Source organism: Protopterus annectens, chromosome 12.part0 (assembly GCF_019279795.1).
Source record: "Protopterus annectens isolate FY-2018-M chromosome 12.part0, PAN1.0, whole genome shotgun sequence".
Lineage (NCBI taxonomy): Eukaryota > Metazoa > Chordata > Ceratodontiformes > Protopteridae > Protopterus > Protopterus annectens.
This window is the reverse complement of record NC_056746.1, coordinates 946,356,136-946,370,218: the sequence shown is the minus strand read 5'-3', so window position 1 is coordinate 946,370,218 and position 14,083 is coordinate 946,356,136. Positions and strand designations below refer to the sequence as shown.

The 14,083-nt window shown below is 38.9% G+C and overlaps 1 protein-coding gene across 1 annotated transcript in view; it reads right to left on the bottom strand.

Annotated features, from left to right (window-relative positions):
• Positions 1-14,083, bottom strand: part of TUBB1 (tubulin beta 1 class VI) — an 82,800-nt gene that overhangs the window by 40,841 nt on the left and 27,876 nt on the right. The window contains exon 3 of the mRNA XM_044089977.1: positions 4,206-4,316. Within this exon, the coding sequence (XP_043945912.1) occupies positions 4,206-4,316 (111 nt within the window). The remainder of the gene's footprint in view (positions 1-4,205; positions 4,317-14,083) is intronic.

Here is a 14,083-nt window from a genome sequence, read left to right as displayed (position 1 = left end):
GGGCTAATATATGCCTTCGGGCAGATAGCCCAGTACCAACCTATGAACCTATTCTTTATTCCTGTTGCCCTGCCCATGTGGACCCAGGCAGTTCTCCCACCCTGTACTGTCTATCCTGCATTCAAGTCACCATTATCAACACCAATTCATGTTGCTCTGCTTTATGTAGTAGACCCTACAACTGCTGTATGGATGCACTCTTTTCCTCACTATGGGGCATAGGGCTGAGATTATGAATAATGTCCTATCATTAGGCTGGAGTATGATTGCCATAATTCTACTGCCTTCTGAAGTCTTTGTCTCACCACAATTCCCACACCATTTCTAGCCTATCCCCCACCTGAGTAGCAGACTCTGGATCCCAAGCCAAGGGTCTTTGTGCACTGCCTTCCATCTTGTATCTTGGATACACAGGATGTCTGGCTTTCTCCATACCATTATGCCATCCATTTCCAAGCTGTGTCCATGAATCTACATCGAGTCTAGTAATTCTTAGTTTGGCAGCTCAACAGGGCTATCCCAGGTAACCCAGGCTAGGCTGTGCAAATGGACACTGGCTGCTGACCAGCTTATTGACCTACACTCCTCCCACCATTAGCATTGGTCCATGGCATAGGTCAGGCAAATACCTATGGCCACATAAATGAATCACCTAGAGCCATATTTTCACCATGAAGTGGCTAGCCTTGCCATGGCATGCAACCTGTGATCTGTGTTCTCTTCAGGATACTGTACACCACAGTAGATGCCCAAAGTAGTTGGTCTGCACAACTTTTCTCCCTATAGGGCACCATGTAGAGTCTGTATTGCTGCCCACAGCTCCATTAATTGGTGAGTTTGAGATGGAAGCACTGAGGTGGGAAGAATCAGAAACACTACCTTCTTGCATGTGAGGTAAAGACCTTAGCCATTATGCCAACTGGCTTCTTATTGACTTCTTAGTGATTTGCCAGAAAATCAAAATGTTTATGGGGTATGGAGAAAAACGAGAAAATTCAGAGACCTACAAAAGGAGAGAAAAAAACACAATGCTGTGTGCATACACAAAATTTATGTTGCTTTTTCTTTTTCAGAAGATAAAACAATTCTATATGGACATGTATCTATGAGTATGTGCAGAATACTTCTAAGTCCATATTACAGCAATTTTTTACAAGTGAACTTAATACTTTTATAGCTGCACATTGAGAAATGCAATCATATATAATGAAAATATACTATAATTGTTTTAAAATGTGCATACTCACATACCCAGACATATGCAATAGCGAACACTTGTACTAGCGAGCACACACACACACACACACACACACACACACACACACACACACACACACACACACACACACTGAAATCAGGATTTGCCCATCTTCTGGAGAAAAAAAGAAAAAAAAAAGTAGATTGCTCATTGTCTCCCAACGATCCTGGTATCAACATGCATTTTTTGAACAATAAGTGACTTATGTCTGAAAATCAAAAGTTTAAGTGTGACAGAGGAAAAATATGAGGGCAAAATTAGAAAGGTCCTGCAATACTAATTGACAGGTACTTCTGCATTGAGTTGTTTTTTTCTTTGCAGGTAGTCATGCTGCCAGCACTGTATCTACATCTAGACAGCCAATAAGAAGCAGATACAGGTGGAGCCAACAGTGCAAGTTATCTGTTATTTTTATCTCTTGTTCCAGATCACAACACACCTAAGTACTGTAGCAGAAAATTAGAAAACACGCTTGTTTAATTAAGAGCAAGGCTGTTTCTTTATTTTCTGCTACTGTGGTTGAATAGGTGTTTTTTTTTAAACAGGTGAGTCAACAAAGGGGATGAAAAGTGGGGTGTCTCAACCTCCTGCCCTATGAATCCAGCATGCATGCTGGTGAGATAAGGGACACAGCATATTCAAGGTGAGTCCTTAAAATGTTTGTGGCAGTAGCCTTTTTGGCTTTTGTACTAAGTAAAATAGAACACTTGTAAGCCATTTCAGGTGACCATGGACAGTCCTGATCATATCGTTAGTATGACAAGGAAAAATCAAAGCTGTATCAAAGTATACCCTTAATGTAATCATGACATTGTTATCCGAAAGGTTAGTTATAATGGAACAGGCCTGAGTGGCACACTGAGGATTTAGAAGTGTTTGCAGGGAGTCAGTGTCTGTGTACAGAAGTTAGTTTGTTTGGCCAGTCCATGATGTCAGCAAAACTCATTCTGAATGGAGTTATATTACTGCTGCATCATGGCTTGTTCTTGTAAGAAAGAGGTTGTGCATCTACATTATGTTTTTTGTAGGGAGTGTTACTAGTAAGTGGGTCTGTGAACATGTAGCCCAGAAGGACATGCTGTGGTTCTACCTCTAATAAAAATGGAATTCACTTTTTACTGCTTAACATTTCTGTTATTTGAACACGTCACAGACTAGTGTAATAGGCTCACCATCAAAGTAGTGTAGTGTGAACACTGATTCAGAATCAGATTGTCTTTAACGCAACAAATGTGACAACTCTCAGTTTAAGTAGTTGGATTGTGCATATACAATGAGGTGGTCTAAACTGACTATGGTTTGGAAATGAGGGCAACAGCTAATCGGTATTATCATTTATTGTGCTGCTTGCTGTTAGTATGGCTTTAGACTGCATGGTGCTATCGGCATTGAAAACATTTGTATTCACATATGTACTGAAGAATGACAAGGAAGTGAGGCTGTGTGTTGCAAAATGACTGACAGTTTTGCTTTTGCAGTATCATCAATGGGAATCATGAAGTGTAATTTGCAGCAGTGTTCCGCAGGAGCTGTAATATATCTTTTTTTTTGTCATCTGATAGTAGTGAAAGGGGAAAGAAGGATATTTGTCAGGTCCTATCTTCATGTCAATAATAAGAGTTATTTGTTTTCTCACCATCCTGATATGATCTACAAGAGAAAACACTCAGGGCAGGTTAAGGTCTGACCTCATTTACTGCTTGCTTTGATCCCACTGTTTTACCAAGGCACAAATTAATACCAGACCCCGACTTATATTGGTCAGTTATAAGAAATGAAAAATGACAGCATACTGGGAGAGCTGAGCCCAACATGAGAACAGTATAGTCATAGTAGCTACAGAATTGTACGGGTCTATATTACCAGAGCGAATGTTTAAGTTATCGAGCAACTATACATCGAACTGGTAATACTGAAACTAAAAACCGCAAATAGCGCAGGGAAAGACTTCTGTTGGCCACAAAAAAAAAAATGAAACCCAAATGACGTGGGGGGCTGTGCCCCCCACACCCCCCCTAACTAAATATACCAACTCCGAGATTGCTCTACAGTTAACAAAAATGGCAAAATCCGGCTAACGGCCAAGGGTATTCTTTCCCTGCATTAAACTGGCTGTTCGTGTTTTTTTACTTTCGGTATTAACAGTTTGATGTTTAGGTGTTAGATAACCTAAACATTCGATCTGGTGATATAGACCCAAATTGTACAAGGACAAGGAGTTTCAGGTTAACTGTAAATGGAAGTATTTTTGCTTCTTTATTACCTTTATCCAATTGTTACTCCAAGTCCATGTTTTGCTCACATTAACGCCAGCTGCTTACCATTCCTTTTGTTACAAGTTTTATACATAACATTTGGGGTTTTTTTTATAACCAAGGTCCAGTTTTCTAGTAGACAACAAGTCACAGTTGGACTCTTACAGCTCTATTTTATAGTAAATTTGCTTTATGTAATTTTAAAACAGGTTAAAAAGGTAAAAATGACAATTTCCTGTGTACTATATGTAATCCGGAAACTGTAGAAATGAAGCGAGATGATGTATGTAGGATATAAATGTGTATGATTATCTGTATTCACATTGTAAACTGTATATGATTATATTGTCATTTTTGCAGAATTGTAACTAATTTTTTTACATCTTTTAGATGTTTAATTTTTAAGGAGCTTTTCTCTAGAGTACCTTTGAAAATGTTCTCTTCCTGATATACTTCCCTGGCTACCAGTTAGTACATAAAAATAAATCTGGGTAATTTTTATTATACAAGTCCATTAAATTATCTTTGAGGTATTATCAGATCATGAGCCCCAAGACATAAATCTCTAAATTCAGTTGTCATAAAATTTTTAGGCAAATATTAATCATTTATGTCAAGAGATAAGTCAGAACTAACACGGGATTAGCCAAACAGGTTCATGTTAATACAGAGATGTACTTCACACTTCTTACCATGGATGAAGTTGTCTGGTCGGAAAAGCTGACCTATCCTACTGGAGCGTACGCTGTCCATTGTACCTGGCTCCAGATCCACTAGTACAGCACGAGGCACAAACTTCTGAGCTGCAACAACACAGCAGTACTTCATAGTTACTTACATTTCTTTTTTCTATAAAACAGTAATATCAAATTGTGTCTTACATTAATGATCAAGGACAGTTCTTTAAAATGCTATTTCTTCCCAATTACCAGTGGCCATCAGCCATCCCTTCCTCAGTAGCCATCATACAGGCAGTCATCAGAGGTTTGGTTGTTGTCCCTAACCTTACCCCCGGTGGCTGACATAAGTATCTACATCAGTGTAGGGGAGTATTTTTGCCTCACCCTAGTATGTGTGTACTCCCACTCACACATCTCTGAAGGCTACTGTCACTGGCTTGGAATGCCAAGCCCATGTCCCCCAGTCCTGCAGCCATTGTCATACAATCCTCTACTTGTATGGGAACAATTTGGCTGACCAGGACCAGGACTGCATACCCGTCTGAACCTTTTATTCCCACTGCCCCTGCCTCGATGTTCCAGAATCCGAGGCACTAGTTAAACTCAGAGCCTCATCCCCTTATATTCGACAGAACCTAAGCTGATCAATGGCACATTGCAATGTACATTTCCAAGTTGGAAAACACAGAGGGTGCTTTTTTGTATCCAGAAATAAATGAATAACCAGCCATAACGGTAGTAAATAAATTTAAAAAAATCTTCCAAAGTAGTGAACCTGGACTTAGAAAACTCAAAGCTCACTGCTGCACTATCAGACATTTTGTCTCATCAGCTGTGATGAATAAATTAGTATCTTTCTATAAACTGAACCAAATATATATTTTGTGATGTGCTCTAGCAGAATGTACAGACATGGGCACACTATCTGAAGTGCATGATCAGCTAATGTTGAGACCCTACAAGTTGAAAAATAAACAAAAGTTCTGAACTTACCATAACATTAGATCTTCCAGCATAAAATTACTATCACAGGGTAGTGAGGGCTTCTTTTGGGGGGGGGGGGGGTCTTAGCAAGAAGTTCCCTTTCAAAAAAGCCTTGCATATTTTTAAAGATGCCTGTGAAGAGGAGTTCAGTCCAAGATGAAAATTAGAAACAGCTGCTCAATTAATGAAGATAACATAGTTCTTAATCAAATTATATGCCAGATATTGTAACACTGATGGACTGAGTGCTAAAAAAGGATCACGGCCCCATTCAGCAGCCTACAGAGAATATTTAGTCCATATGCTTTTGTTTGCTTACATAATAGAAGGCTTCTGAGCAGATGTGAGGATCTGGACCACCTATATGGGTAGATAGAATCCTTGGACGTGGTCATTAGTGAAACTGGAGAAACAATGCCATTAGACAGAGGCACTCTAAGTTTAGATTATGTTTTCCGGACAGCTCAGTTAGAGGCCACAGCAGAAGGAACCAAAAATGTCGGGGCCAGAAAGTTGTTATGACATCAATTCTGACCTTGTCAGTAATAATCCCCGATATTACAGACCACATCTAGTTACAGGACATCATTTGTTCTGGAAACACCTGCAGCTTTGCCTCTATTCAGAACATTGTTCAAATGAAACCTGATGGCCTTTTTTCAAACAAACATTCCAGGTACTCATCTGATTTTGCACAAATGTCTTTTAAAAGGTGGAACAAGGGGTACAAGGGCATATGTGTGTCTGGAAGCTATATTTCTGACACTTTCTAAAATCTGAAGTCTTGTTCCTGACTGCCTAACTAATTGCCTAACACAAACTGACTACCTAATTACCAGGAAGCCAATGGGAAGCAAGGACAGCACTGAACTGGGGGAAAGATTGTAACAGTGAACTACCAGCCAGAAGATGAGGCGCACAATATAGCTAGTCCAAAATTTCACAACACTGGAATGTGAATTTGCTAAACAAAATCGCGTCCTAATTGGAGCAAGAGAGGAAAACTATCGAGGGCTACCTAAGGCATCCTCTCTGCCCCTTAGCACTGAGGTGTGATAAGCTGACCAGGTGCTTGCCACAAAAGATAAGGACTTTGTCTAACCCTAGCCATCTTTGAAGACCACCCACTCCCTTTATGGGTGTTGTTCCTTTGGTGGAACTCCTATCCAGCAACAGTGCAGTTAATTAAGAATGTCCCTGCCACCAAATTTAGGGACTTTGTCTAACCCCAGCCATCTTTGAAGACCACCCACTCCCTTTATGGGTGTTGTTCCTTCAGTGGAATTCCTATCCAGTAACAGTGCAGTTAATAAACAACGTATGTTACACTGTATATTTACTATTCTTGACCTTCTTTACTCACTTAATGTATAATATTACTTTGTGCCTACTGTGTCCCTCTTTAAAGTACTGCTCCTGGTCAGCTACAGCACACCTCTGTGTACCCCCACCCCACTACCCCTGTTCTCTCTAGCCTTTAAGTCATTCACCTTCCCACATAACCTCACACCCAGCCACTTTCTCTGCTAGCTCTTTCCCTCTACTCTCTTGTCTCCTACTGGCACAGTCCCTCTTACCTCTACCTACCACTTGTCTGTTTCCTTCCTCTGACCTCTTTCTCCCACATAGAATCTCTACTCTCAACCTCAAACCCAGAGCCTCCCTTTTCCCTACCACAGTCTCTTCATTTACCTCCCTAGCCTTGCTCCCAGCCTAGCAACTGTCAGTTCCTCTTCATAGATTTGTGCAAAAGCAAAATCAGAAAGTAATTTCTGATATTAAATTAAAACATTTCTCTCCTGTGCTGAAATACCTGACTCCCTCACTGATTGTTTTTTTTTGTTTAAATGCTGCACTTACAGGAAGGTGCTATGCCACATACTGGCACTGCCTTAAGTCAGTTATACCAGCTCTAATGACAATACATCACTACTCCCCTCCCATAATGCATTGTGCTTGTTAAAACACACACTTAGGCTTCTGCACCATTTCTCTCCCATCCTCTCTGCCCCTTAGAGCGGTGGTGTGATAAGCTGACCAGGTAAGCTCTCTAGTTGAACTGAACTGCTTTCTAAAGTTTTAATGTCATGTAAGTGCAACTGTATTTTGCCTTCAGTTGTCAGTCTACCAAATAGTCATCCTTACATTGCATAAAGTGTACTCTTTGGTCTCTACAGTGTTTTTTGCTGAAACTGCTTATTTATCAAAGTTTTAATCTAACTTAGTAATGTATCAGCTTTTGTGAATTGCGTTTTTAATTAGTTTTGCAGTTATCTGTGAGTTTAAATATACTGTGCCCTGTTATTGAATTTTCTGATGTTGTGAGCTGTCGGTAACGACTGTAACATGTGTGCAAACTATAAGGCTGTATGTAGTTTACTGCATCAGTGTCTATAGCTAAGTGACTGCATTTATTTGTGAAGTAGTTGCAAACTGTGTGTATCTTTCCTGCAAATTAGCCATTGACTGGTATTAGTAGGAAGTTGCATACACCACGCTGCCTCCATATATTTTTATTTGTATTTTCAGCATTGTTAGACCAACTAAACCTCCTCAGTTACATATTGAAATCCAAGTCTTCATTGAGTAGCAGGTTGTTGCTAATGTTACCTAAATACTGCATACAATCCAAAGTCAAAGTACCCATAGCTGCTGAAGGTGCACTGATAAGAGTCAGGCAAGGAAAAGAAAAAATGTCAGTGTCACCACCATGGGCCAACTTAAAATAAACCAAGAAGTCTTTAATGTCCAACAACACGATAAAAACAACAAGTCCCCTTATTGCAAACTATAAGTGCTTTCAGATTTCTCCTTCTTCAGATCATATTATATGACATTTTTTTCTTTTCCAAATACTGCATACAAGGTTTATTTTGGACATAATTGCTAAACAACATTACCAATTGTTCTGTAAACTGTATTTTACTCCCTACTCTGGTTGCTCTTCACTTTACCCAATGTCTAATCTCAATTACCTTGCCACCTTTTTTCTCCTGTCTGCTCTAAGCTAACATTTTTCTCCTACTCCCCTCAGTCTCTTCATTCACCTCCCTAGTCTTGCTCCCAGCCTAGCGACTGTCAGTTGCTGTTCATAGATTTGCTCAAAAGTAATAACAGAACGTAATTTCTGACATTAAATTAAAACTCATTTCTCCTGTGCTGAAATACCTGACTCCCTCACTGATTGTTTTTTTTCGTTTAACTGCTGCACCTACAGGTAGGTGCTGCCCCATTCCGTTTGCCCTCGCTAATGCTTGGGCTAACTTCAGTCCCCTACCCTACCCCCACTTCCACCTACCCCCACATCAATTACATTTATAGTTATATACCACAACCCCAACACACCTCACTTCCAATTATCCAGTCAAATCTCACCTATCATCCCCCTTACAACTTACAAATACACTTCACCACACCCATATTCAACAACTTTCATCTCCCTTACAAACACACTTCACCACACCCCTATTCAAACCTAACCACTACAATTACTGATAGCACTCCTACACATACTCATCTCCTTCTACAACTCAATAAAATGTCCTATACACATCATACCCAACTACTACTAAAAGTATTATTTTTCTCATTAACTATCTTCTCTCTCCTCCTGCTGTTTCCTCCTACCACACACAACTTTATTATCATCTCACATCACCATGACAGACAGAATCCATAACCAATCCCATAAAACTAGGACATTTCCATCTATCACCTTGTGCCCTCACCTCCATACAACCTTTTCCCTTCCTATATAATAGTCTGGACATACAAAACTAGCCTCATTCCTCCCCAAAACAGGCTATTACACAAACAAAACAAACTCTATCTATACCTACTCCAAAAACTTACTTGCTGTGGGGACATTCACCCTAATCCAGGACCCAACAAATCTAACAACACAAACGTAAAACAGCAAAATCATCTTTATCTAAGACCTACCTCATCTCTCCTTCTTTTAAACATTAATGTAAAAAGTATAATTAACAAAATACAGGACCTTCATGCCCTACTAGCTCTATACAAACCAGATATTGTTGTGTTAACAGAAACTTGGCTTAAACCTGGACATCACAGTAATGAAATTACTGCCCCTGGCTACAATATTATACTTAGAGATAGATCAGGAAAAAAGGGAAGCGGTGTAGCAATACTATTCCAAAATCACCCCACTATTGAACAATTTGAGTGTAATTCCCAATAAGTCAAAGATGAAGAACTAATACTAGCCAAATTAAAAACTCAACTCCAACAAACAAATAATTATTGCAGGTGGATATATCCCACCAGGCAATAATGCTACTATGCTGGAAAGCCTACTAAATTTAATGTCATCCCCCCTTCCACAAAAAAAATACTATCAAGTGACTTCAGTACTGACTGGTCTGACTGTTCTAGCCAAAATCCCACTACCAACATTAACCTCCATGGGTTTACCCAAATTACATCTACCCCCACAAGAACTAACAAAACCTCCAAACACCAGTCCATCTTAGAGTGGATTCTGCTATCAGACCCCACTCTGGCTCAACAATCAGGCTGTCTTCCTGACAGTCTGAGTGACCATCAAGCAACTTACCTAATTAGGAACCGATCCCACCACAATAAACAACCCATTCTCAGAGTAGTATGTAACAAAAAGACCTTCAGTGCTAATGACCTAATCAATTCACTAAAATGCTGTAACTGGACTCCCTTAAAGCAACTACCGCTAGACGAAGTTGTGCAGTACTTTAACTCAACCTTCCTAAAAATCTTAAACTCTCATGCACCCCCCAGAACCATTAGAATCAAAACTAACTATGCCCCATGGCTAACAAAAGATACTAAAACCAAAATGAAAGAAAGGGACAAAGCCTGGTTACAATTTCACAAATACAAAACCACTGCCTTGAGACAGAATTATCTCGAACTCCGCAACAAAGCCAAAAAACTAATAAAACTTGACAAAACTAATACCATAAAACAATGCATGAAAAATGCGCTCACAACCCTCAAAAAGTCTCTGCCACAATAAATAGTTTACTGCACCATGGAAAATCCACCACTCCTACCCCTGTATTAGCAAACAATCATGACAACATCCCCACCCAGTTTAACAAATACTTTGCTGAAACAGTCCAAGCCCTAGCCAACACCCAAAATACTACTAGCAGCCCCTTACCTACAGAGATCCCTACCCATTTCAGTACAACATACAACTCATCCAGTTTTTCCCTGCACCCAGTCCCCACTAATATAATTGCTAAACTCCTCAAAAAACTTAAACCAACCACACTGACAGCTGACAATCTACCTGCAGATTTCCTTTAGATAACAGCAGAAGCTATAGCCTATCCCATGTCCATTCTCATAAATAGGTCAATATCAAAATGTAAAGTACCTCACTCATGGAAAATATCACATATTATACCAGTGCACAAAGGGGGTAAGTCCCTTGAGCTTACCAACTACCTCCTTATTGCAATCCTATCACCTTTATCAAGAATATTACAGAGAGTAGTTCATTCCCAACTAATGGAGTATCTCCTAAAAATGACCTGTTATCCAAGTCCCAGCATGGCTTCAGACCTTCCCATAGCACTACCGCAGCACTACTTTCATTACCAACATTGTCAATCACCATAGAAACAATGGACTATTTGTATCCTCAGTAGTCTTAGACTTATCCAAAGCCTTTGATATGGTTGACCATAGTATGCTTCTAGAAACTCTGTCTACCCTTAACATAAGCTCCTCCACCATAACATGGTTCAATAACTACATATTAGACCATCAGCAGGCAGTTCTATGGCAAGACCAATTGTCCCCCCTTTTATCAGTAGCCATTGCTGTCCCTCAATGGTCCATCCTAGGTCCTTTGCTATTCTCACTATTTACTAACCAGATAGCTTCATCCTCACTCTCTGCCTCAGTAGTACAATACGCAGATGATACCACTATTATATGTGCCGCCCCCACCCTACATGAGCTAAAAAACATAACCCAAAAATAACTTTACCTTAGCAGAAGCATGGTTCACTAACATCAAACTTATTCTTAATCCCAAAATAAACCTCATTCTCTTCAGCCCTGGTAGATCTCCTCCACTAAACAATGATTTTACCATAAAATCTAAAGATAATATACAAATCACCCCAACAACACACACAAAATTATTAGGTGTAGAAACTGACAGTAATATGAGATTCGACATACACATAGTCCAAACAATCAAGAAAGTTAACAAAAAGCTTGGTCTCCTTTACAGCAACAGATAGTTCATCAGTAAACATACCAAAGCCACTATTGCAAGGACCCATCTCATCCTCCTTTATGCCTCCCTTATCTTAACTAACCTTCGCCACACAGAACTAAGCAAAACGGAATGTTGCTACAACAAGATTGCCAAGTTTGCTACTGATGTCTCTCATAGATCCTATGACTGTCTACCCCTCAAGCAAATTAATTTGCTTGAGTTACCTCAACTACTCCTACTCAACCAACTCTCAATAACTCACAAACTCTACTACCTTCCTAACAAAACCCCTGCACTTCAGAATCTAAGTCACCCCTATACCACCACTAGAACCTTAAGATCTAGTAATCAGAACCACATAAATATCATCAAACATAAAAATGATGCTGGTAAATCTCACTTTGCCTGCTCCATTGCCAGAACCTGGAATTCACTGCCAAGCCACTTAACTTTTACCACCTCTACTTCCCAATTTAAAAAACTTCTCAAAACCCACTACTTAATTAACTGCCATTGCTCATATTACTCCCCAGGTTAGGCCATACCACTGCACCATTGCTAGGATTCTGCTAAGGATCAAATGGTTGCTCCCCATTTCACTATCTATACTTGTTAACCAATGACAAGTACTCTACAGTGCTGGTTGACCGATCAGCCAATGTTATGTTCTCAACAAAACTAATAAAAAATATATATATAACTTTCATTTATTCTTATTTCTATGGAAATGACTTACTATCAGAAATTTAGAAATTGTTAATCTCTGCTATGTATGCTCAATTGTATTCTTAATATGTATGATGATGTGTTTTCTTATATGTTGCCATTTTGTCTCTTTTGTACTGTATTTGTATTTCGGAGCTTTTCTCCCCGGCCCTCTGCTGAAAATGGACCTGTGTCCAGTCTGACTTTCCCGGTAACAAATGTAAAATAAAATAATAAAAATAAAAGCTAACAACAATGTCCACCAAACCCAAGCAAAAAGGAGGAAAAGGTGAAAAAAAACTGTTGCTGAATGTCAGCAACTCCTTGAGTTGGCTTTCTGCATCTTCTGGAACAGAAGAGTTTACTTATAAATATTTGTGAAGTGCACAAAGCAATCACCTTTGTTAACTCTGTGCTGCAACATTAGACTATGTGAATACACCTTTTCCTTAATTATACCAAACAGTCAATGTATCTGCTAGGATGTATGAATACGCATCTTTAATTTGTTTTTGAATGGTATTAAATGTAAACTGTGGTGCCCTATGCCAGTAATGATTTTTTTTCTACATTGTGCTGCTGAGTAGTGCTGTGTTCCTGTCAAATGGTATGAATAAGCAGGTTTTATTTTTTTTTTATACTTTCTGAATCACAACATATCTTTATATTGTACTATGCTCACAAAGTAAGCAGCTTATTTTTCAGATGTTTACATAATAACAAGAAAGTAGCCTGCATACACTGTGTAATTCTGACTCTGCAATTTAAAATTAGTAGCTTCTTACTTTTTGTTTTGTATGATACCCAAATAATCCCCTAATTTACACAATTCCATACCATCACACTGTATGTCTATTTTTTTATTAATTCTGAGTAAGAGTTCTTGTGGGATTACATTTTTTATAATCATGCCAGTGTTATTTTGAACAGTACCAAAGAGTATTCTCTATTGTGCTGTGTTATGTCAGCTTTGGTAATTTATTTCTAAGTATACAGAACAATGTATCTAGCAACAGATAATGTAAATAAGTAGCTTTCTTTTCTCTTTTAATTCTTTCTGGCTCATTCCAATATGTTATGCTGTCGGACTCAATGAAACAAGCAGTGTTTTTACTCTGAGTGGTAACAAATGGTTCTCTGTGCCAAGCTGTTCCTTTTTTCTTTTTGTGGAGTACCAGATAATACAGTATCAACTAAGACATAAGGTCTGTATAATTATGTTTCTTTCAGAACTGTACTAAACAGTCCTTTTTGCTATGCTGTCACACTGCACTTATGAATTGTAAGACTTTTCTTACCTCTCTTTTTAGTAAACCCTGACTATGCAGTGTCTTTTAGTAGCCAAATTAGAGATCCTCGAAATTATTGTATGAAGTTATGTATGTGATGTGTCCATGACTTGCAGCCCTGAACTTAATTAAATAATCAGAAAATGAATCATAACAAAATAATTCCCTGTGCTATGTTATGCTAACAGACTAAAGAATTAACTTTGAATAATTCCAAATCATTTGCTATGGTACTGTCAGCTTTCAGACTGAATATGTACCTTGTTTGAATTATTTTCATCTGAATGTAACCAGTCATCTATGCCGAAAATACTGGCTTTGTATTAGAACACTACTCCACCGAATGCGCAGTAGCAAGGGCCACTCAAACCCCACCCAAGTCCCAGAACATGGTGATGTTTTTTCTATATTGTTGAATAAACATGATGATGTTTTGTTCATCTGCATGAATAGTCATACGGGAGTTCTGCAAGAAAACAAAAGATCGGATACATCTGCAAACTCCATTTTACAGCAGCACTTCTTAATACACAATCTGAGCAACTAAAGTGAATGGTGGCTGGCAGGATGTGCAGACTTTGCACAGAAAACAAGAACCAAGAAATGTGAAACAGGGACCTGGAAAAATGCAGGAAGGCCTTGGGATACATAGAAAAAGTATCTGGTTAACCAAC